This window comes from Tripterygium wilfordii, chromosome 21, assembly GCF_013401445.1.
Source record: "Tripterygium wilfordii isolate XIE 37 chromosome 21, ASM1340144v1, whole genome shotgun sequence".
NCBI lineage: Eukaryota > Viridiplantae > Streptophyta > Magnoliopsida > Celastrales > Celastraceae > Tripterygium > Tripterygium wilfordii.
This window is the reverse complement of record NC_052252.1, coordinates 17,008,440-17,032,947: the sequence shown is the minus strand read 5'-3', so window position 1 is coordinate 17,032,947 and position 24,508 is coordinate 17,008,440. Positions and strand designations below refer to the sequence as shown.

Sequence of the window (24,508 nt, the reverse complement as noted above, 5' to 3'; positions counted from 1 at the left end):
ACGACGTCTCCAAGGTCCCACCATGACGCAATGCGTTGCTACAAATGGGCCCACTCCGAAAAAGAAATATAAAATATCTAACCCCCACCAAAGCTCGCAAAACCCCAAGCCCAAAAAGGCAACACTCCCTCCCAAACAAGGCCAGTCAAACTAACTCTCCATCATTCCCATGGCGTACGCAAATACTCTCTTCTCTTCTTCTTCGCTCAATCCAATCAATCGATCTTCGCTTTCTACCTTCGATTCGACTGCTCAGATTCCTCCTCACGTTTCCTCCAATTCCTCATGGATCCGCCTCAACTTTCCTTCTCGTGGAATGGCAATCAATCTGTCAAGAAATAAGTAAGGGAAAAATCCACCGATTCTATTTTTAGTCTGTTTGGATGATCAGAAAATGTAAAATCGTGACTAGATGAAATGCCTGCCTCGGAGTCCTCTGCCATCTTTTGTTCGTGTCTTGGTCAATTTGATGTTTTTCTGCTGTGGTATTTTCTGGATTTTCTTTATCTTCTTTTTTTCCTCGTAAAAGCGCAATGATATCTTAATCTGCTTTTGTTTTATCTACCTTGAGTATCAATCTTGATTTTTTTTCCTCAGCTTGTTGTATTTTGTTTCGTTTCTCAGCAATGAAGCTGAGAAGGTTATGCTACGTTTTGGTGAGGTTGATTTCTTAATTCTTTGGTGATCCGATTGTATGAAAGGAAAAGGAAACTGCGAATGCCACCGATTTTTCGTGTTATTGTTTAGCTCTAGCTTGATTTTCCGTTCGCATGATTGAACAGGACTTCTTCAATTCCCGTTTTTCAAGAAGCAAGAAAGCTAATGAACGGCAAGCCATCCATAGTACATATAGCATCACTGCAGTAATTAATTTGCTTATTTTCGGTTAAGTGTATTTGAATCTTTGATATTGTTTACGTTCTCTTTTGCACTACTTCAATTTGCCTAAAATATTAGAAAAATAATTGACAATGTTGCATGGAATATGTGTGACTGAATAAGGCTGGAGAAGAATTTAGTTTTGTAAAGTCGTTCTTGGTTCATGATTGGTGAATACATCTTTTAAGATCCTATGTGAATTTATTGATATCTGCTTATTCATCTATTGTCCTTTGACCTATAAAAGTTTACTCGTATATCTTGGTTTTCACTCTGCTGATGTTTGGAGCCTGGTCTGAAATATGAATAATTTCCTAGCATTATTGGATATTTGTAGCTTCTTGCACGTGAATTTTCTTTACACAAGGGTTCTTCATTCACCTCCTTGTGTTATGGTTATTAGGAGCATTTGGTGTGCTTCCACTAATGGTGCAAGTTCTGTAGATTCAACTTCGTTGGTAAGTGAACATGTTATTCCCCTAATACTTGCAAACTTGATTATCAACGGAGTTTGGTTTAACAGTTAAAGAGTATTGTTTTTGAAAATTTTCCCAATCCCTATTCTAACTACAGTATATCTAAATTATGTGATAATATATGACTTAAAAGGATTTTTATTTTATGTTATTATATTTTATCAAGAATGAATTGGGACGCTGAAAGTTGAGATGAATGGTTCATTTGAAATGCATAACAATTGGTTTTGTCACTTTGTGAATTATATAATTTTCCATATCATTGACCTGATAATTTTGATTACAGAAGTCTGAACTAGATGATGATTATGTTCCAATGCCAATAGTTCTAATAGATCAAGATTCAGATTCTGATGCAACGATTGTACAGCTCAGCTTTGGAGATCGTCTTGGAGCTCTTTTAGACACAGTTAAGTGACTTTGCCAACTCGTCTGTTCTCTTAGCCATTCCAATATTATATCCATTTACATAAACACCAAGACTGTGTCGTTTCCCTTGTTTTCTCTTCTCAGTCGTTTTTCTTGTTCTTCGTTGTACTCTTCTTTGAGTTGCATTCTCTTTGTGCCCCTGAAATAAAATATTCATTTTGTACTCAAAAAATAAACACCAAAAGTCGAGGTTTGTTTAAGGTTATCCTCTCAAAAACACCAGGCCAAGTGAATTATGTGTTGAATCCAGATTCTCCTTTTTTAGGATAATTGGGTAGAGAGGCATCATGATATTCTAGTTTTCTTGCATTCTTTTATGGGGAATCATTTCCATCAATGTTGTTTACTATTAGTTTTAAAAAATTGTAGGAGACTGTGTCATCCCTTCTGTATGAATGCAAGTCTTAATGAATCACATATTGGGTAAAAATTTTCAACTGGGGTTCTTTCCATAACTTCATGTACTGAAGTCTGACTTGTTGGCACTCTAATTTTTTTCACTTGAAGTCCCACAAGTTGAGCAAACTTGTTTGAAGGTTTGTGCTGCTCTTGGTTAGTACTATGTATGATTGGCCTTGTTTCCTGTTCAAAATTATCCTTGTCGTAACTGATTTGGGCCTGAGCTAATTTTCTATAATTGGATTATGCTATAACTAGTTAACTACTGTACGGTTGTACCTAAATTGTCATGGGCTCTGCTTGGGCAGATAAAGTCCTTGAAAGATTTGGGACTGGATGTGTCAAAGGGAACTGTTGTCACTGAAGGATCAGTCAAACAAACAAAATTTTTCATTACGCGATTGTGAGTAATTCTCCGGACATGCGCAACAGCCAAAAAGTATTAGTCTATAATTTAGTTTATCATATCTAAAGATTAATTTTGGTTTTTCCAGAGATACGGGACGCAAAGTTGAAGATCCAGATATGTTGGAAAGAATTCGTCTTACCATCATCAACAATCTCTTGAAGTATCACCCAGTATGTACACAGAATTGAATGAGAACTAAGTTGCATTCATGAAATTAAATTAATTAGTACTCTATGGAAGAGTGAATATCAAAGTATGTGTAATCTATTTTTTTAACTGGCGATGATGCATTGCTTTTCTTTATATTTTATATTTTACATCATTTTTCATTTTGATTTTTACAGGAATCTAGTGAGCAGCTTGCCATGGGCGAGGCTTTTGGAATAAAAGCTCCAGAGAAAAAGGTGCATAATCATCCAATTACTTTTTTTGTATGTTGCTTCACTTTTTGTCTGATTTTCCTACTCATTTGTATGTTACTTTTCATAAGATTTAGATGCTACTGCTAAGCATTTAGCTTGCCTGTCACTAATGGTGCATTATTTGAGGTAGATCAATCTTGGCATGTGCTGAATCATAAAGTATTGCACTTCTTTTCTAGGAGCATGCCGATTCCTTGATATGTATAATTACCGATATTCGATGTATGTAGCCACTGGTCTGTCGAGGGAGGCATTGGAAAATCTGAACTGGAAAGATATTGAGACTCTCAATAAAAACTGTTGTGCTCCGCATTGGCATTTTCAGTTTGTATAAATGCTTATGTAAATACACGAAGAGCTCACTTCAGTTCAATTGCAATATTTACGTAAGGTATTATAATTTCTGATGGCTTGTAATAGTTTTGCATTTTAGCTCATATTGAATATTGAAAAGCAGTCCCAAAGATTTCGATTATAGGATTGGGCTGATCCAAGATTGTCAGATGGATTTTTTATTACATTGGCAAGTGTGTGACTCTTTATTTCCGTCAAACCGATTAACCCTCTGGTGTTGTTAACGTGAAGAGATCTTAGGTTATCATTTAGAAATAGCTTTGGATTGGGTACATTAATGATCAATTAGGGCAATAAAAGGAGGAAAAGCATAGTCTACTAGGTGGTCATTGGTCAGTGACAAGTGAGACAAATTATGAGAATGTAAGGATTTCACTCTTTAAAGTTATGAGAATGCATGGGGTTCACTCTTATGCAGACTCTGTAGTCACCAAGCTAGCACTCCTATCTTCTGTTTGAGTTAAGATTTAACAACTCTCCTGCAGTGGAGGCAAGTTTAGGGAAGGGCAATATGTGCGCAGCCATACCCTCACATAGCGGAGCATGTTTCAGCAACTGAACCCATGAGCTCTTCATTGCAGTCAGGCAACTTTACCAATAGGCCCTTGGCTGCCCTTAAGTCACATGCAAAAGTTATTAGAGTTTTGGTCTGTGCTTTAGAAACATGTGTTGCAAACTTGCATATGCTATTTGACATCATAGACTTGAATTCAACATTCTAATGCTGTTGATGGCAGCTTGATGTTAACATTGCAACTCATGTACATGTCAAGGAAGATGGACCTAAAAGAAGGTTAGCAGCGTTACAAAATTCTGATTGCAATACCTTTAGCAGAAAATCAATCTCTTATTTGGTTTTTCTATGCATGAAATATTGACTTCACATATCGTCTATTTAAGGTTTTTATGCTGTATGTTACCAGCTTGCTTTGTATTGAGACAGCGGATCGGCCTGGATTGCTTGTAGAAATCATTAAAATCATTGCTGACGTCAATATTGATGTAGAATCTGCAGAAATTGAGACAGAAGTATCTTAACTTTTTCTCCTTGGACCCATTTACACCATATGATATGCGCACTCACACCACGGCTAGTGCACATGCATTAGCATATTGCTCTTGCCTTAAACTTATCTTTTGTCCTCTTATAGGGTTTGGTAGCCAAAGACAAATTCCATGTCAGCTACAGAGGGGCAGCACTGAACAGTTCATTGTCTCAGGTAATTCCATATGCATCAACATGGTAGTTGGTAGTTCTTGAAAATAGTATCGAACTCTCCTCGTTTGCTTTCCTGAAGAGGCTAATTGAATTCCTAAGTTAGTTACTGTGTGATTTGCATGTTTCGGGCTTTTGTTGCAATAAATAATAATGATAATTAAGATCTAATCCAGTTTCCTTTTCGATCCGAGTGCTTGATCCTTTCCTATTTTTCTCTTAACATTTCTCTCTACCCATTCCCTATATGCAGGTATTGGTGAACTGTCTTCGTTACTATCTTCGAAGACCAGAAACAGATATAGATAGTTACTAATACTTCGGAGGAACTGCTTCAAAGTTGTAAACTCAATGTAATGGTTCTTGTACCAAACCATCTATGAGCTGAAAGTCACCTGTTTAACATGTATGTTCCTAGGTTCTGAGTTCTCCGTCTTTGTTTTCTTGATAAATCTACGTACCGTGAATTCGATGTCCTTAAGTGCCCTCTGGAATAATTTTTGAGCAATGGCCAACTCTTGGACGTTTATCCTAGACCAAAAAACATGTCAAATTGAGCAACTTGCTTATATATGGATGAGTTGTTATGTTTCATTATTTGCTTGATTGGAAATTCCTAGTTGGACTACTATTGCCCTTACACTGCATTCGTCAAGAAGATAGCTTGTAGATCATAATTTGAACTCCTTTTTTTCTAGAGCAACGGTTGTAATGGCCAGAAATCGTCAGCCACATTTCTGTGGACTCATTGCTTTACAGACAGGTGAGTTTTTTTGTAGCTTTGCCTTTAAGCTTAGTTGAAGCCGACTAGGATCCCCCATTTAGTTACATAAATGATCAATTGTATCAAATCATTAGGCATTCTTGAATCTGCAGTAGCAGTTGGAGTTCAAATTCCATATGATGAAAGGTTAGTTAGCACTCTATCTTTACCTAATACGCAAAACCTCATTAACGAAGTCCAGAAATACTGCTCTTCTTTTTCAACTAATTGGCCACTACAAACAGCCCAAAACAAAATCATTTTTGGTGGATAGATACTGCATGTTGAAGCTAACTAATCCACCTTTTTTGTCTCCTTCCCTTTATAAACAAGCAAAATCAACTATAAACCACCGGTCTAATCAACAAAGGTAATTCTCAGTAGGCAGTACCATCCGAGTCAACCATGTCCTTGAAATTGGCTGCTATTTTTGCTATTACCTTCCATAACTATTATGTCTCCTTAGCCTCTGACCCAGATCCTGTCCAAGACTTCTGCATACCCATCGCAGATTCTGCAACTTATCTGGTGCACTCTTGCAAGAACTCCTCAACTGTCACAGTAGAAGATTTTGTATTCACTGGCATCAAAACCCCAGGAAAATTTAGCCAAACAGGTTTATCATCCACTTCAGTCAATGTAAATGTCTTTCCAGGTCTAAACACACTAGGCATGTCATTTGTGCGAGCCGATTTCGAGGTTGGTGGCATCAATGTGCCACATTTTCATCCAAGAGCAACTGAGATTGCATTTGTGCTACAAGGGAAATTATATTCAGGATTCGTCGATACACAAAACCGGGTTTTCGCCAAAGTGATTGAGAAAGGAGAGGTCATGGTGTTCCCAAGAGGCCTCCTGCATTTCCAAATGAATGTTGGAGACACACCAGCAACTATCTTGGGGAGTTTTGATAGTCAAAATCCTGGGCTGCAGAGGATTCCAAGTGCAGTTTTTGGATCTGGGATTAAAGAAGAGCTCTTAGAGAAGAGTTTTGGATTGAGTGCCAAAGAGATTGCTCATTTGAGGAGAAGGCTTGCTCCTCATGGATTGGAGTAGAAGGTGAAGATTATTTCTAATTTTTTATAGTAAAAAGAAAAATAATGTCATATTCTTTAGTTGAAAATTCTCTGTGTCTCTTGATTTATGCCCACTTTAATATATAAATATTAAGTCAATCTGTTTTCTGAAAAGAAATTACTCTCTTAGTAGTAATTAGTAGTAGTAATACTATAACACTGCCAAAGATAAGAAAGTATAAAAATAGATTTCCTGGTGTAGTATTACAACCTAAAAACAAGCTCCTTGTAGTATAAAACAATGCATGGAAAGTTGACAGATAAGGTTCATAATCAATCTTGATTTGGGTGTTCTACTTTCGATCGGTTTGATATACTATGTAGTAGATTTTGGGATTCTAATACATCATTTCTCTTGTTTTGTAAGTAAGGACTTTACTTGTTTGATCCTTAAAGCAATCTGTAATTCTCTGCAATAATGAGAAACCAAAATCAAACTGAAGTACCTAGGGTGTGTGCTTCTAAGGTTGCTTTCATCATCAACTATATCAGTTTAATGCCCACCAAGAGTTTGATCATTGGTTTGTTAAGACTTGTATTCCACATTGGTTAGGTGTAAGTTCTCGATATGGTTTATAAGCAAAGATCTAGTCGCTTTCAACCAAGAGAACCCTTTTAAGGACAAAACCGTGTGAGTCCTAGGCTTAGGGCGGACAATATATCTTCGAGTTGCTTGAGTTAGATTTTTATCCGGTACTCAGTATCCGATTGATGACATAGTTAGAAAATCTCAACCCTAAGAGTGCTATCTAAGCACTGATGAAACTTACAACAAAACTTGTGAAGTCAAATGAAAAAATATCATACATTTTACAGGCATAATAGCATAACAACACCCAAACAGTAAATCATGAGTCATGATCACTAATTATCACACAAATACACCTAATCAAGACCATAAAATTAAAAAAAAAAAAACACCCTAATTCACAAAACAGTTTTAACAACATAGACTGTATTAGTAGTGGATCATCACCTAAAGCAAAGCACTAAGCATTTCATTCCAAATATCAGGAACCCCAGGGAGGCACCAGTGGCTACAATCAGATGAGAAATCTTTTGGGTGCTGCTTCTCTTCTTGTCCCATTGCCCTCCTATACACGGAAGGGTGTCCATCTCTTCTCAGACCAGACATTGTTGTGATGTCTTGCAAATAAACAGGAAATCTCATCCTTCTCAACACCTCTTTTAGGACAACCATTGGTTCTGGTATATGTTGGTGACTGAAAAAAGTTAGAGGCTGCTTCTGGTTGTAACATTTCCAACCATTTTCTCTGTATGGAAAAAAGTTCAGCAATCAAAATCTTGACTTCCAGAATTTCCATTGATGCACTAAGAATTGATTCAGTACTCAGTACCTGTTATGTCTAGGCGACATGCTCCTGAAAAAAACCCGGGTTTTACGAGGATCGAGGTTTAGTTCTATCCATTTTGCCCATGTATTTAGTCCTTTCTGGTATGCAATCATGGGATTCATTGTTCTAATTAGAGACTGACCCACCATGTAATAATCCCACCTGAAATTTTTGTTTGAATTCAAAGTGGTGTGTATAGGTAGTATGTTAGTTCAGAGGAAACAAGCATTATATGGACATGAAACTAAGTAAAATTCGATATAGATCTTACGAACTCCATTGATCAGAATGAGTCCACCAGTGAGCAGAATCAAAAACAAGTACATCAGCTCCTCTCCAATATCTTGCATTGTCTTCAATTCTGTCCAAATGCAGTATCCTCTTGTTTTGAGCCCCCTTTTTCAGCTCCACCAGCAATGGAGCCCAAGAAAACTCGATTGACATCTCGAAATCCTGTTAACACCATGTCAACACTGTCATTGCAGCACAAAAATCACCTATAATTTCTTATATAAATAAGTTCTCAGTCTTACCAAGGCATGGAAGGCCATGGTTGGACCATTATATGTCACCTTCTTACGCCCGGTCGGAACCACTCCTTGCACTAAGCAGACCAGAGACTCCCACTGATTTCTCATTATAGAATCACCCACCAACATAATCCTCTTCTTCCTCATTTTCCCAAGAAACTTCAGTGCATCAAACCTGCAACAAAGTAAATAGTAATTAAGTACATTTTACATTATATTATCAAATCTAATATGTTTTAAACATTCTATGCAACTAAGTAATCTACATTTGAAAAGTTGAAACATAAATTTTAAGCAGAGAACAAAATTTTCTTTAAGTACCTTGGAATTGAGCATCCTTGTGGCTTCCATCTCCACTTCTCATAGTCATTATCAGGCCTTCCATTTCTCTGACACATCACGGCGGAGCTAAGATATGGACAATTAGCATCATATAAAGGATAAGACTGATCATAAACCCATTTTCCAGTAGAGAAGTCACAAGTCCTTGAATTTTTCTTTCTTTCAACCATGATAACTTCATCATCTTCATCGTCGTTGAGCCACGAATCGGTCTCTGAGCCAAACTGTGATGACTTTCCATGAAAGAAGTGCAGAGAGACACTGAAGATGAAGAGAAAGAAGAGGAGTTGAGGCTTTGTTTTAGCCATTGAAGGTAATAGTAGTGAAGCAGCCTTCTTGGAGGGGTAGTGAAGGGTCCCAATGAAGAATGCCTTGCTAGCTTAAAATAAATGTTTAAAATGTTGACTTGGGGTTTGTTCAATTTAGGCATGAATTACGGTAGGGGGTGGACCATACATGGTACTCATTGCCATTGCTTCTATTGATTGTTTTTGCCTCTTCTTTATCTTTATTGTGCTTGCCACAATGTCCATGCCGTTGTGTCTCAGAGAGAGAGAGATGCCATAACAATGACAGAAGCATTTATATTTTCAGTACTTGGATTGCTACACTCCTTGTAAGTTTGGTCTTATTGGTACTTGGATCGCTACACTCTTTTCTTTTTAAGCTTAGTGTCAATAGAACGACTACTCAAGATACTGTGTGCTAAGGCCTGGGCAGCTGGGCTCGCTCTGCACAGTATGAATTTGAGTCGGGGAGGCGGGATAATGTGCCGGACATTTTCAGGCCTTAGCACACAGTACCTCAAGTAGGATGGAAAATAGTCCCCATGGTACCTTATCTAGCACTTACCAAGAATGGGTAGGCAAAAATCAATGAGGAAAGGTATGTGTGGAAAAAAAAGAGAGTTTGTGTGAGTGAGTTGGTGGCGTGACTGACGGAGAGGGTAGGCCATGAACATGATTTAGGGTGGTTTGACCTCAAAAGTGGTTGGTATTTGCCATCAAACATGCTGGGTCTACTTCAGGAATCACCATTATCATAGCTTTGTTCTTTTTCTTTTTCTTTTTCTTTTTTAGGGTCAAAAGTAAACCTAACCTATATTAACATCATGGTGATTGGTGAGGGTAGGTAAAAACTAATAATCCTTACAACAGACAGATTAAGACGGTCATGCACAACATACTCTCAGCACTACTCGCAAGATACCTGATCCGTTTAAAATCTGTCAGCTGATGACAGGTTTAGAGTACTAGTTTAATAAATGGTCACATTAAGGCCTGTGGAATATATTTAGATTTCTCTCATGCATATCAACCCTTTAAACATCCCCTACATCGGGTAATATTATGAGTACTGTAATTAGGTCTCCCTTCCAGATATGCCTTGTTCTTGGCATTTTAAGTGGATATAGGCTGTAATATCATGAGGTGGTTTTAAGCTTCTCATCCTCATGAGCAGTAGAATCAAAAACTGTCCGAAAGCTATTTCCGCATCGTATATTCGACCACAGTAATCGATATCAACATACATGGATCTCTGCACTAGAATTAGTACGACCATGAAACACAAAATGGATCTATGAAAAGAATCTCAAGACATGTTCAATTGAACGGGTTACTGACCATCAATTGAAGAGAGCATGGACCTGCAAAGATTAAGAAGTAAAAGAAAAAACAGCCTTCATTTCCATGTGTACATATCACAATATAGTTATTAAATGAATCAAGAAGTTTAAACAACAATCTGAATTATTAACTATCGGTCAAACAACTCGTTTTCTTATTGTATTCTCTTTCCTTCCCTGAAAATTCACTCACATCAAATCCACCATGGTCCGTGATGAATCAAGCATACCTCAAGCAATTTCAGCAGTGATTCTTTTATTTTTTTTGACATCCATTTTTTGCATCCATGATATGATATCTTTGGCAACTTGTCTTTACATATTGCGAACCCTTTAGCTACCGTCACATAGCCATCAACCTATAGAACAGACGAGGCACAAATAATATTCAGTTCGAATGACCAAAAAGGAATACACAACTCAGCATAAAAAATTCTGAACTGCATGTATGAGAGTACAACAACTCAATCAAAGACCTAACGCTTGCACCAATGTTAGGAACAATCTCCAATTCTACAAGGCCCCAACAACAAAGGAAATTCCTCCAACAAACATCATCAATTTCAGACATGCATCTAATGAGCAGAAATGGATTGAAAAAGAGATGAGCAGAAGCGGACATAGGTGAGACATACTCCGTAATGAGCAAAGTGTCTCCTGGATATCCATCAAACTTTTAACACTTTGTCACCAGGGCAGAAATTGAGTTATTTAGAAAATTTTGGAAAAGATGGGGTTTATACCTACTGGGTACTGAAATTTCATCAAATATACTGCAATTTCCATGCAATTAATTCTCTGTCAAAAGATTCATGTGATTGATGTCAATGTTCCAAGGCTTGCATGGAGATAATATTACAAGGATTCATGCCAAATGTATCAACAATTTCCTGATTGGTCACTGAATCACACTATCATTCAACAATCAAGCAAACTCTATTATTCAGCCACTACAAACTTTACCGTAAAGACAAAAAGTGAAACAGTGGAAGGCAATAAGCGGCACGACTTATGTGCAGAAGGTATGGAATATGAACAATCTAACAAAAGTAAGCCCTTCTCTTGCACAAAATCAACAATAAATAAGAGCAATTTTAGTATTTTAGATTCCACCTTATTTTAAATTCAAACTTATCTCAATTCATTACCCACTAAGCTCAACAGATGTACAAGTTAATTTTCCAGGGTGCTAAAGAGCCTATATTTTCCAGGGTGCATAAATTTTCCACCTGAACACAATTTTAATCCTTCGCATAAATGTGTTGTAGACCAAAGCAAAACAAGTAATGAAAAGCCTTGCAAGGCTTTAGAAAAAAGATCAGATTTAACTATAATGAAAACAAAAATGAGAGTTAATTGCAAGGAAAAAACAAGAGAGAGAAATAAACCTATTAGCACTAGTCAGCCTCAGCCATTAGGAATCAGTGATTCCTCTATACCCTTCCTTCTCAAGAGCTTTAGCTAAGGAAATATCACCAGTCTTCTTAATAATTCCGTCCTCCTAAAAGATCACATCAAAAATTAACTACATCATAGAGAGGAAATTGACATCAATTCAATTATTTGTATCTCTAGAGCACCCTTAGATATTTAGGGGGAAATGAAAACCGCTAAAAGGTTAGCATACAAACACAACAAATAGACACCCTTAAACATGAGGAATCTGCAAAATGATCACTCAGAATGAAGTTGTTTTTACTTTTTAGTATATAGCAGAAAATGATTACTTAGCTTCAAGTGACAAAGAAGTAGTCTGTGACGCAGTTTTCAGCTGATGAATATACAAAATAGAGTGGGGGCAATGATAAAAATTGCAACAGCAAGACAAAAAAGTACCAAATGATTATAACACATGACCTTGCTACATCATATCTATACAACGAGAACTGTTATACTGACGAATCCATTTATCTTACATAACCTGTATTCCCTCTATGTATTTGCAGTAAGCTACACATAAATGTAGGTATGTCTGTATGAAGGTGTGTATATATGCACGGTTTTTTGAGCTGTATTTATGCACAACTGTTATACTGAGGAATCCATATATATCACAATGAAAAACACTTTTAAGTAGGAAATTAAGATTCTCCAAATTACTTACCATAATATGGACCCATGTGGGCTTAATGAAGTCTAAAAGGCGTAGATAATGTGTGATCACCAATAGAGAATTCTTGGGAGTCAGAAGCTTGTTCGCTGCATTTGACACATCTTTAAGAGCATCAACATCCAACCCAGAATCAATTTCATCCAAGATAGCCAAGTCAGCACCCAGAACCTGAAAAAATCGAAGTGTAATCACAAGAAATATTCATAATTAACTTTATAAGAAAGTAAGAAACAAAAGAGAAATTTATAAATACAAAACAGAACTTTCAAGAATGTAGGTAATGAGAACTTTTTTAAAACACAACCACCTTATCCTCAAATAAAGTATTTGGTAATTGTTTTTCCTGTGGAACCAGGCATCTCGAGCAAAGGACAAGCAAACCTTTTTGATAGAAAAGAACAATTAATCAAGTGGCTTACCAATTTAGACTACTGGTTGAATATGCCTAGAGAGACAATGGCATGTATGATTTCTATAGGAGCTTGCATAAATAACAATTTCATAAGCAAAGCCTAAAATCACAACTCATTCGCCATCACTACCATCATCACCGTCACCATCATCAATCTATGCTAGTGGTTAACTGCTCATTACTAGCATGTCCCAGGAAACCAAAGTGCTAAGCGGCATTCAATGCATCCAAGAATAATGAAATCTAAATAAGGTGCAAGCAGAGATTAATCAGATTAATGTCGCTGGAATACAACAGAATTCTCTACATAGTAGTTGCAGCAGATTGGCTAATCTGGTTTTAATCACCTATAAATGACATAACAAAATGAAGACAAGGACATTTTCCATTATCTTCCCAACAAATAGGCGAGAGCTAATAAAAAATTGTACAAAGAAGCAGGGCCAAAAAAGAAGTTCTTACTGCAAGTTGGAGTATCTCATTACGCTTCTTTTCACCACCACTAAATCCTTCATTGACATTTCTATTAAGGAAGTCACCTTTCATGTTCACAAGTTCTAGTTTGGGTTGCAAGTAACCAAAGAACTGAAAGGGAAAATGAAATCAGCGTTCAGATCAGCAATTGGGAATCAAAGATTGGTTTAAGCAAAAATGCATCAGCATACGAATCAAAAACAAAATGGCAAGATATGAATACAAAAATAGCACTTTTTAATTTTCATGTTAAGTTAGTAGCATAAACAAATCTCTTTACCAGACAATCATGGGTCAGTTCAAGATACAATAAGAGAATTGATCACACTGCCTTTCTACATGAATATTATTTCGGTAAATGGCAATCACACTGCCTTAGTCAAGAATGTGACTTCAACCTATTTCCTTTATACCAAGCATTTCAAAGCGGTTAATCAATGAAACAAAACAAAAAATACTGGAACATAAGCAGCGCAAGAAAAATTAAAGTGGGGCATAACCACTACAGTGAGTGAAAACGACACGACACTTCTATGATTACATACCTCTATTGGTCCAAGCTCTGGAAGACCAAGTTTTCTTCGCTGAGCATTGTATGCCATATTCAGAAAGTCAATATTGCTCACACCTGGGATCTCAACAGGAGACTGGAAGCTCATAAAAAGTCCTGAAAGGGACCTTTCCTCTGGATCTAAGCCAAGTAAGTTCTCTCCTTTAAAAAACACACTGCCTCCTGTAACTTCATAATCTGGATGACCAACAAGAACCTAAGACAAAAATAATCTAATTTACAAACATGTTCTTTCTAAGTTTACCAACATGCTTCTAAAAAAATTAAAAAATAAAATAATGAAAATAATGCTGCAGTTTCAAATGGAAGGAATGAAGGAGTTGGACAATAATCAGGAGCAATGTCCATGGAAAATTGATACAAGAGAGAAACAGCATGGGGAATTTCACCATAAGAATTAATGGAAGAATTCATCGCAAAATGCCTGTGTTTAAAATGGATTGCTAAATGCACTCTACCTCTTACATACAGAGCACATCACAATTGATATTTTCAGTACCGACCAAAGAGATAATGTCAGTAAGTGACAGGAATCACGATTTCAGGAGATGACAGAAAACAAACCTTCGAAAATGTACTCTTCCCAGAACCGTTTTTCCCCATGATTACATGAACCTGTTAAGAATAAAGACACTAAGATACATCAGAGCCAAATACCCAAGAATCCATAGAGCATTACAATTGTAAGACGTTCTTCATGCCTGTATAGTTTATGAACCACCCGTTATTCAAAAGCAGACATATTCAAGAACAAGAAATTCACTTAAATTATATGCTTACTCTATCCAACTTACACCAAATGAAATAGAGTTACCCAACATAAATTCTGCGTTATCTAAACCACTGATTCTAGCAATCATCCACAAACCACAAGTCCAATTGCCACAACTTACAAATATTAAACATATGGAGTAGCCGTAACGAGTCACTTTTCACGGAAACAATTTTGTGTAAACTAGAAAATTTGTTGAGGTTGATTGCAAGTGTTCGGGGCGCAACTTATTCATCGAACCACCATATACTCTAATACTGGCAGTATTGCTAGATAAAAAAAATTGAACTTTACGGACCTCACCCTCGTACACGACAAGGTTAACTCCTTTGAGAATCTCTTGCTTCGATTCTGCAATCACGGCCGTCAAATCTTTGACTTCGAGAAGGGGCTGATTTCTCTCCGTCTTTGCATCCTGGGTTTCCGGAAGATCAACGGTCGATATCGCAGCTTTCACGGGCTTGAGAGGGCGGCGGGTGTTCAAAGGCAAACAGAGAGCGGGAGGGGCAGCAGGAGTAAATAAGAGAGAATTGGAGTGCAAAAATCTAAGCTTAACAAACGAAGATGGAGAAGAAGAAGATGAAAAGAGAGGACGAGAACAGTACGCCTGGTGTAATAGAACGGCCATCGGAGGAGGCTTCGAGCGACGGCAGTACGTGGTTTTGCTTTTGCCTTACTGGATTGAAAGCTTCAAGCATTTGAAGGATATGTTTGTAAGGATGAGGACGAAAATGAATAAAATTATAAATTTAGGGTGATTGTAAAACGGAAAGACATTTTTGAGACCAAACGCAACTCATAGGAAACGTAACATCCCACTTGAATGACATAAATATCCCTGTTATTTTTGGTTTCTACTATTATCATCCCTGTAACGGTTACTCTGTTTTGGGTTTTAGGAAAATCACAGGAACCCTAAAACCCTTTTACTGCAAAACCTCAAAGCTCACGCCTTGCTTCCAATGGCGGCCTTTCAGCACTTCTCGAACATGCACGACGTCGAACTGAAGCCTCGTCTGCTTCGTTCTTTATTCAAAGACCAAGTCCCGGACGAGAAACGCCCGTTTGGGAGCCCGTCGGACTTGTCTCGAGTGATCAATCTGGTTCAAACCCACAAACTATTATCGGAGTCATTTACCGAAACGCTTGAAGAGAAGCAGGTTCAGCGTTGGAGATCTGCTGTCGACGAATGGGTCGAGCGGCTGCTCGCGCTTGTTACTAGCAACTCGGTACCTGTTAATTCATCCTCTGTGGCGCATCAGTCTTTGTGAACTAGATATATGATCTTCGATTTTGATATTCAGTTATCAGTGGGTTTTGTCTGAAAGGCGATGCATTTTTTTTGGGGTCCAGTTCAATTCCTTTGCCAGGGATATCATTCATAATTGCATGGAACAGTTAACTGGATCAAATAGATTATAGGAGACAGCGGCTATTAGATATCAAAGTTTTGAAATTTTAGTTATTATTATGAATCAAATTGAGTCCATCTAATCCTTTCACACTGTAATGTGGCAAGATTTTAGTTGTGAATGTGGATTATTTGCACTTGTAGTATCTAAGCATAAAATACATCTTTTTGTTTAATGTGAGTGAGTGAGGGAAAATGCCTTTTCTCTTCTGACCTTTTGAATTTTTACTCCCATGTTCATATATTCGTTTTCATTCTGTTTTAGCCAGATAAATGTTGGGCGGGAATCTGTTTGCTGGGGGTGACTACTCAAGAATGCGGTTCCGACCGCTTCTCAGCATCATACACCGTTTGGTTTGAGAAGCTTCTGCTACATATTCAGGTTTTGACAGCATTTTGTTGCTCGTTAGTTTGTCGTTACATTAGTCATTTCTATACAAGGTTTCAAAAAATAGTTGGGGTGCTATGTTTTTTACAAGAGTAAAAGGTGTTCTATTGCTGTAATACCTGCCAAAAAGCTGAGTTAACTCAATATTTAGAATGGTCTCTATTCAATTTGTTTGGAATTCATTACTTTAACGACATTTGAGGATCTTCATTAGGCTTGGTGTGGTGCCTAACCAACAAAGGCTAATTGGTTTTTGGCGTTGGAATGACAATGGAGCAATTAGAACTTATGGTCGAAAAATGTAATTGTTTCTATGGACTTGTCCTATTGGGGGCAACCTTTATTTCATCCAGTCGGGACCTTGCACATGGCTTGAGGAAACATAAAAGGTTTCTTAAACATGTAGCTTGTGCCAAAATTTGGCATGTTTGAAACCTAATAAAGATATAGGTCTTCAAAGATGCTTATGGATGGCCAGTCCATGTATAGTTACTATTGATTATACGCTCCTAATATGCAGTAAGGAGTAGGGATGGAAAAGGGAAAAGGGACTTTGAGAATGGCTTGAAGTATTTTAAATTTTAAAGAAAACTGTCTCGGAGAACTGTAAAGAAGAAGTTACTTTCGAAATAGGATCCATGTAGCTGACCTCAACTAATTTTGGACAAGGCTTCTTGTTGAGTTTGGTATTGATTTAGCCATCTTGTAAAAACTCAATAGGTGCCCACATTGCTTACTTCATTAATGCCATGATGCTATTCTGCTTTTGAGTAGCTCTAGCACACACATGAATGTCATGTTTGAGTATGATTCATATAGCATGCAAGCTGTTTCTTTTGTGTTCTTTTTCTCTGCACCAAAATGATTCCGTACTTTGGCACTGCAAAATTTCTTTTAGCTAGTGGACTTTTCACCCATTTTTTTGAATGTCTTTGTCTAGTTAAAGACTGATGTTTGAAATTTTACGCAGTGTACTTTCGTTCTTTCTTTATAAGTTGTGCATTCACACTTTTTTTTTACACCTGTAAGATGAGTTTTGGTGTTTTGTGCTACACAGCAGCCAGCTGATTCTCGATTTGTGATGGTGGCTTCCTGTAATTCAGTATCGGATATGATCACTAGGTGAGACATCCAAGTTTTGTATACTTCTCTTTTCTGGAAAAAGGAACTTTTATTCGATTAACTTCGGAATTGCTAAAAAGCATCATTAACATTACTTCTCATGGGTTATTGCTACATGAACCCTGCATCAAACATCTTCAGTTCTATTGTGTGAAATGGCATCTTCTTTTCCTTTTCAACTAGGTTGGGTAGATTTCCAAATGCACGGAAGGATGGGACCTCTCTTGCTGGCAAAACTATGCAGCCAATGTTGAAGCTGCTCAATGGGGATAACTCAGAGGCTATATGGGTAAGTAGGAGACCTCTTTCCCAAATACTTTTTGTTTTCTGTTGGCGCTATTTTGTGCGGCTATCATCGTTGTCATCATTGTTGGATACTTGGAATATGGATTTGCATACCTAGGCACAGCAGTTAAACTCAATAACTCATAATGAAGTACTCTTCATGACAAAAGTTCTTTCGTTCTGCTACAGCGTATTACCGATTGAGGCCTTAGAGTTGTGAGCTTTAAGTACTTGTAGCTTATAACCAAAACACAAAGCAAAGTACTGTTGGCAGTGGAAAAGTTCTGCCAAGAACTGCATTATCATAAAATGGTCATACTGTGGAGATCTTCTCAATGGAATTCATGCAAATGTTTTTCAGTTTCTAGGTTGTGACTGCACATGTAGTAAAGTTCTTTTAAAAATGAAAAAGTTCTTTTCAACCCACCTTAACACTTGCAACGAGATCCTAAAATTAGTCATATAGATGTACTTAGAGACCTGCTTAAATTAATCATACTGTGGATATGTGTTCCAATATTTTTTCCATTCAAATAAATGGAATAGCTATTGATTTCTGATCAACTTATAACTAACAAGCAAACATGTTTTGATAAGTATCAAATCTAATGATCAGTTTGGTAGAATAATAATCTTCTCTAGGTTAGGGCTGTTGCAAGAGCTATGAGTCTTGCATAATTATGTTCCACTATAGCACTGTACATGAAGAGGGAGAATATATGCTCTCTCTTTTCTTATGTATTCAGTAGTCTTTGGATTTTAATTTGCAGGAGGCTGCTGTTCATTTGCTATGCACCATTATAACTTATTTCCCAGCTGCTGTTCAGCGCCATTATGACAGCGTGAGCTTCCCTATTCTTGCTTGTTAAAGATTTTGTTTTATGTCTATCTGCGTATCTGCTATTCACATTTAGATTCTATAAAGCTTAAAAATAGATACGCTGACTTTGTTTGTTCCTGTCTGTGCACCTGCTATTGAAACTTAATTTCTGCAAAGCTTGAAAATATATATATATTGAGGACTTACTACTTACTAGTACCAAATATGTACTGTGGGTAATCAATAGTCATTCAACCTCTTTATTTTTGTAACAATTGCTTGATTGTTTTAGGAGACCTTTCTCTAGTGTGCTAGAAACAGTATTCATAGCATCAACTCCTCACTTCGGACGAAATTAGTGGAAATTAGGAACAGCAGTAATTGCTTGTGGGCATTTTCATATTAACCTAGAGTGGAACACATGACCCAAAATCAGCACATTAGTTGTATCCAATTCGGTAAGGTTCATTTAACTTGATTTAGCTTTTTTGGCCTTTAAGTATTTGTGTTATAACTCTGCAGTTACTTTTGGCAGGCTGAAGCCGCCATTGCTTTTAAAATTTTGTCCCGAAAGTGCAGTGCTGATATGCTGAAGGTAATATGCTTCGTTTTTTATTGCTTCAGTCGTCTGTGATATATGACTGAAGTGTCATTGTGTCAAGCAATAACATGGACATGAACTAGCTCTGAGTTGTTTTGTTTGGTTTGGTTTTCAACATTCAGAAATTTGCTTGCTGCCTAGCATTACTTCCTAAATCTAGAGGAGATGAGGACAGCTGGTTCATAATGATGCAAAAAATTTTATTGTTGGTAAACAGTCAACTGAGTGACATATTTCAAGGTTTAGAAGAAGGTATTGGGTTGTATCTTCTGATGTTGTTGATGATGGTGGAAGAAATAACAGCTAATAAGTTTGTATGCATTTGCAGAAACCAGACGTAATGAAGCTGTTAAGCTGTTGGTCCCACCAGGGAAAGATCCCCCACCTCCCTTAGGAGGCCCTATGCTGTCAGAGGAGGGCTCACTCAACGCAACAAAGAGGTCTGACGAATTGGTGATATCCTGCATTTCAGCTCTCATGCATAGCTGCTGTGAAATGCTTACAAGCCCTTATCCTGCTCAGGTTAATTTTTGGCTCTTTCATATGGCTTCAGTGACAATAGAATGGTAGATCTATTCAATTAATTTTGATAATATGTATTGGCTTTCCAGAGGAGCATTAGCCTAATTGAGACTGCAATTGTTAACTATAATACTATACTCAAGAGTGTCATATTTCAACTAACAGGTAAACGTCCCAATTCGTGCGCTGTTAGCCCTAGTTGAAAGAGTGCTGATGGTGGATGGCTCTTTGTCACGCAATATGCTACTGTTTATGACTGCCATGCAACAAGAGTTAATTTGTGCAGAACTTCCAGTTTTGCATTTGTCCAGTTTGGAACTATTAATCTCTATCATAAAGGGTATGCGCAGGTAATCCACATTTCTTCTTATTATATATTTTTTCACAATTTTCTTTGCGTGATCTTGTTCATTTGCTCGCCCAAATATGTTTGTTATGTCAAAATTGCATAATTTGGTGCAGGATGCATTCTTACTTTGTGGAATAACTTTTACCAGAATTAATATTTCTGGGTTTGGGAATGTACAGAAGGCTTAAAATCCTTAGATTGATTGATCTTTGACATGCTTCAAATTTCAAGAGAAAAAATTTAGCTGGACTTAAAAGTATTATATTTGTCCTTTGTTTGCCTTTCATCCACATATTGTGTGGGGTAAGGTTTGCTTACATCATGCCTGTCCCCGACCCCCCACTGTGGAGCCTTATGCACGAGAGTTGTTTACCTTTTTATTTGTCCTCTGTTTCTCATGCTTCTTCAACAAAGGTTGCAGCTTTATATGCGTTGCTTCTTAGTAATACTTCTAGTCTTACCCAGCATCTATTTTTGTGTAGATGGAGCTCTTTGTCGCTTTTGCATAGTTGAAAATTGACTGGAATTTTACCTGTAAGAATGAGAAAAGAGTAAATCCCACAATTGCACCATTTACTGCAAAAGATAAGCATAGTTGCAATAAAGCTATGAAATGGTGTGATACTGGGATTGTCACAGTTTCATTTTACATAACCAAAGACCGGTTTGTGATTACATCGCACTGCCTTAGTGCCTATATTCATGCTATAATTCATCTGTGAAGTTGTTGAAATCTTATTGCAGACCCAAATATAATGTGTTTAATTTAGCCAAATATGTGGGCCTATTCCCCACTTTCTTCCATGTAGATGGAAGATGGTTTGATTATTTCTGTGACTACTGGAATGTTATTTTGTTGATGGTATTTGAATGGAAAGAAATTGTTAATTTCTATATTTTTTTTCATCATGGTGTGTTGCTGATCATATTTTCTTGTCAATTTTATGCTGTTTATTCTGATTAAAAATTTGGGAATTTCATGATTTATCCATTTCATTCATTCTTTTTGCAGTCAGCTTTTGCCACATGCTGCATACATTGTGAGACTCATAAAAGAGTATTTCAAAAGATGTGTCTTGCCAGATTTAAGGATAAAGCTCTATTCAATCACAGAGGTTTTACTGAGATCCATGGGTATTGGTAAGTATCAATCCTTGAGTAATTCTTTATCTCCATTTCATTGATTTGTGCCAAGTGTCTTTTCCTCCATATGTATGTGTTTTGACTTTGTTCTTCCTTCGCTGTCCTTTTCTTCTCACTAATAATGGACATTTTCTTGAGTTATATGCCTCTGAAATGGATTCTGGTGAAGATTGGGTTATATTTTTTCTTATTTTTTTGTCCACGTCATGCTGGCTGAGATAATTTGATAATATTGATTAGTATAAATTTTTATGATTGATCATTCAGAGAGCGCTCAAGAAAATATGTATTTTTGTGCATGATAGTGTCACAAGATTATCCAGCAGATTGGGGAAGATATCTAGTGGTAGGTCTGCTTTTTTTAGGGGGTGCCACCTGTCAAGTAAAGACTCATGCCTCTTTCAGTGTTGACCTCTTCTAACATCAGCATGTTTGGTGTGGCTGTTGCATGTATATCATATAAGATTGTAAATGTGTCTTTATCATGGAACTTGGATGTTGAGGTGTCTGATTCTTGTTGTGTGCCAATCAGGAATAGCAATATATCTTGCACAAGAAGTTGTCAAAAATGCATTTGCTGATTTATGTCCAATAGATGAGGAAAATATTTGTACCTCTTCCAATGCCAACTCCAGCACCTCCTCTGAGACATTGGGGAATCATAGCCGTAGAAAAAGGAAACATGGTGCAACTGAATCTCTTGAGAAACAGCAGATAGAAGTGGAAACATCCAAGAAGCATTCAACAACTCCTATTTCAGTAAAAGTAGCTGCACTCAAGGCTTTAAAAGCTCTTCTTACCGAGGTATGGATATTGCATGTAATTCTTACCGAGTGTCATGTCATCACTAGCTATGTCCACACACGAATACATCTTGTCAAACCATGTTATCTCAATTTATGTTTGGCATATTAATAAGCTACTTGTATTTTGTGTGTCATCTCGTTGGTCTATTGGTGTTCGTGCATTTTTTTATCTTACACTTTATGGCTGTATTTCATTAATATACTGGAGCAAGACTACGAATCAAACCTATTTAACACATAATAGTACGCCTGGCCTGGAAAAATAATTAGCTGAGCAAAATATTATGGGGCACTTAGCCTGGGTTCAAGTCTTATCAGCTGGCAAAACATATTTGGTCGCAAGGAGCTTTTGACCTAGTGGTAGCCTACTCCTTAAAACTTCAACTTTGCTCTAGTTCAGGTCCTATCTCATGCCAATAATAATCAATCTAACGCATCAAAAATAATAATATTCTTGATCTATTCAGAAATTATGAATTATATTTGGTCACTTTGGCTTCTGGTTTCTTGTTTGAAAAGGAAAGTCAGTAATAATATCTATCTAACATTTTTCCACAGGGTGGTGCTTTTAAGTCTGAATCCTGGCGGTCAGAAGTTGATGTTCTTTTGATTAATGTAGCAACATCTTCGTGCAAAGGAGGATGGGCCAAAGACAGCAATTATGTTACAAAATCATCAACGTGGGCAGATTTTCAGCTCATAGCTTTACAAGCACTTTTGGCGTCTCTACTTTCCCCTACTCACGTTCGCCCCCCACACTTAGCCCAGGGTCTCGAGCTTTTTCGTAGAGGTAAGTTCTCATCTTAGATCTATACATCACTTAATCTTATTAATAAACCATGTATATCAAGGGTCCAGAAATGCTGCAAATTGCCATTGACAATCGTTTGAAGATGCCTTAAGATTATCATCAATTATAACAGCATTGCTAATGAAACTGGCAGTATTAACTCAAAAGTGGTCCGTAAAGCAATGATTTGCCCCAGTGCCTTTGCGGTCATACATTTTGACTTATAGTGCGTGTTTTATCTGCAATAACGATGCGGTTACTGGTTCTGCAGGTAAGCAAGAAATTGGGACAAAGCTTTCTGAGTTCTGTGCCGACGCGCTCCTAGACCTGGAGGTGCTAATACATCCAAGGGCCCTTCCACTTGCTGATTTCTCTTCTGCACAAGGCAAATCATTTGATGCAACTAATCGAGGATTCTCCAATTCTGAACCTGGTGCTTCCAAGTACAGCATAGCACTTCCAAGTGGCATGCAAGATATAGGAAATGGTCCTCCTGATTCAGATGATGATAATTTGTATCGCAGCTGGCTAGAGAATGGCGATTATGATGCCCCATTGAATGACCAGGATGAGAATATAAATATCGTGAACGCAACTGAAACTGTAACAGTTGATCATGCAGCGCAGCCATTGGTGGTTCATTCATCTGGTGTGGAAATTCCTGGGACAATTTTGGGGGAGTCAGCAACTGCAAGTGTGGATGTGGCTACGAAAAGAAAAGGGGATGAAATGATTGTCGATTCTCAGCAATTGCAAGATTATGTGGTTCAATCTCAGGAACCTACGTCTTTCAAAGGTGACACAACTACTGTAGTTACTGGAGACAGTAAAGCTCATGAAATGGGATTTACAAGAACAACTTCAGACAATGACCTAAATTATAAGGATGATGAAATGGTATCAACTGGTGAGGAAGCCTCTGCACCAGGTAACAATATTTTGGGTAAAGATGATGGGTCTGCCCCGGCAAGTGAAGATACTTTCACAAAATTATCTGCTGCTCTAAAAGGCATAATACATAGGTCGGACTTGGGTAGCGACTTAGACAATGAAGAAATCCCCGATCCTATATTAACCGATCCAGATTCTGAGGATAATTTAAGCGACAAATGAAGGGGATAGCGACGTATGTCTTCGAGTCTGTAACTCTATATTAACTTTGATAATCGAGAATTCTGGTTTTGGTGTATTATCAAAACTGTTCTTTTTGACTCAGGTTACATATTATCATTTCTATTAGTGCAGCTCTGAGGAAATGAAATGCTTAAACTTCATATGCATATTGTGAAACCTGCTTGTGACTAGAAAACCAGCAAGTCTTTCTCTCTTTGATCTGTTTGCATATCATCCTAAATTTTCTTCATTATTATTATTTTCATTTGTATTTATCTGTTTGCATATTGACTGAAGACATGAGCATATTATATATGTTGTAGACATTGCAGCCAGGGAATTATAAACAAGTTACACAAGTTACTTGGTGGGGTGCTGGGCCTAGGCTGCTAGTGTAATTTGACTTAAAAATAACATGGCATGCCTTTATTGACTCTGAAGAGTGAAGATGTCATTTGAGTGAGACAGAGACTAGTAGACTACCTTACTTGACTATAAATATCTGATGGCATGAGGCACCAAGTTTTATTTTCACCAAA

At 37.3% G+C, this 24,508-nt stretch overlaps 5 protein-coding genes across 8 annotated transcripts; 3 read left to right on the top strand and 2 right to left on the bottom strand.

Annotated features, from left to right (window-relative positions):
• Positions 1 to 102: 102 nt before the first annotated feature.
• On the top strand, positions 103 to 5,178 carry LOC119989336 (ACT domain-containing protein ACR12-like). Of its 2 annotated transcripts, XM_038834782.1 has the most exons (12): positions 103 to 342; positions 625 to 661; positions 783 to 829; positions 1,283 to 1,337; positions 1,642 to 1,764; positions 2,492 to 2,586; positions 2,678 to 2,762; positions 2,937 to 2,996; positions 4,106 to 4,161; positions 4,292 to 4,397; positions 4,520 to 4,588; positions 4,838 to 5,178. In XM_038834782.1, exons 1-12 carry the CDS (start codon positions 170 to 172, stop codon positions 4,898 to 4,900), a joined length of 969 nt encoding a protein of 322 aa, XP_038690710.1. In that variant the 5' UTR covers positions 103 to 169; the 3' UTR covers positions 4,901 to 5,178. The 2 variants fall into 2 exon arrangements, with proteins under 2 accessions (XP_038690710.1, XP_038690711.1); XM_038834783.1 differs by lacking the exons at positions 625 to 661; positions 783 to 829.
• Positions 5,179 to 5,588: 410 nt separating this feature from the next.
• On the top strand, positions 5,589 to 6,522 carry LOC119989335 (germin-like protein subfamily 3 member 2). The gene has a single exon (XM_038834781.1). It carries the CDS (start codon positions 5,753 to 5,755, stop codon positions 6,401 to 6,403), a length of 651 nt encoding a protein of 216 aa, XP_038690709.1. The 5' UTR covers positions 5,589 to 5,752; the 3' UTR covers positions 6,404 to 6,522.
• Positions 6,523 to 7,204: 682 nt separating this feature from the next.
• Positions 7,205 to 9,026, bottom strand: LOC119989334 (protein trichome birefringence-like 36). Its single transcript, XM_038834780.1, has 5 exons — positions 8,630 to 9,026; positions 8,312 to 8,483; positions 8,050 to 8,231; positions 7,782 to 7,940; positions 7,205 to 7,697 (listed from the first exon to the last, which is right to left on the bottom strand). The coding sequence occupies exons 1-5, from the start codon at positions 8,956 to 8,958 to the stop codon at positions 7,400 to 7,402; spliced, it is 1,140 nt and encodes a 379-aa protein (XP_038690708.1). The 5' UTR covers positions 8,959 to 9,026; the 3' UTR covers positions 7,205 to 7,399.
• A 1,098-nt stretch (positions 9,027 to 10,124) lies between these two features.
• On the bottom strand, positions 10,125 to 15,321 carry LOC119988186 (ABC transporter I family member 6, chloroplastic-like). Of its 2 annotated transcripts, XR_005465566.1 has the most exons (8): positions 14,918 to 15,321; positions 14,412 to 14,462; positions 13,822 to 14,043; positions 13,265 to 13,387; positions 12,382 to 12,558; positions 11,666 to 11,778; positions 10,508 to 10,636; positions 10,125 to 10,298 (listed from the first exon to the last, which is right to left on the bottom strand). XR_005465566.1 is itself a non-coding variant. In XM_038833144.1 (7 exons), the coding sequence occupies exons 1-6, from the start codon at positions 15,245 to 15,247 to the stop codon at positions 11,692 to 11,694; spliced, it is 990 nt and encodes a 329-aa protein (XP_038689072.1). In that variant the 5' UTR covers positions 15,248 to 15,321; the 3' UTR covers positions 10,316 to 10,636; positions 11,666 to 11,691. The 2 variants fall into 2 exon arrangements, 1 of the variants encoding a protein (XP_038689072.1); XM_038833144.1 differs by lacking the exon at positions 10,125 to 10,298 and having other exon boundaries at positions 10,316 to 10,636.
• A 177-nt stretch (positions 15,322 to 15,498) lies between these two features.
• On the top strand, positions 15,499 to 24,136 carry LOC119987640 (proline-, glutamic acid- and leucine-rich protein 1). 2 transcript variants are annotated; one of them, XM_038832554.1, is made up of 13 exons: positions 15,499 to 15,848; positions 16,296 to 16,412; positions 17,479 to 17,540; positions 17,724 to 17,829; positions 18,596 to 18,667; positions 19,181 to 19,240; positions 19,369 to 19,498; positions 19,575 to 19,768; positions 19,934 to 20,118; positions 21,130 to 21,257; positions 21,793 to 22,064; positions 22,625 to 22,856; positions 23,128 to 24,136. In XM_038832554.1, exons 1-13 carry the CDS (start codon positions 15,582 to 15,584, stop codon positions 23,967 to 23,969), a joined length of 2,667 nt encoding a protein of 888 aa, XP_038688482.1. In that variant the 5' UTR covers positions 15,499 to 15,581; the 3' UTR covers positions 23,970 to 24,136. The 2 variants fall into 2 exon arrangements, with proteins under 2 accessions (XP_038688482.1, XP_038688480.1); XM_038832552.1 differs by having other exon boundaries at positions 17,476 to 17,540.
• Positions 24,137 to 24,508: the final 372 nt, after the last annotated feature.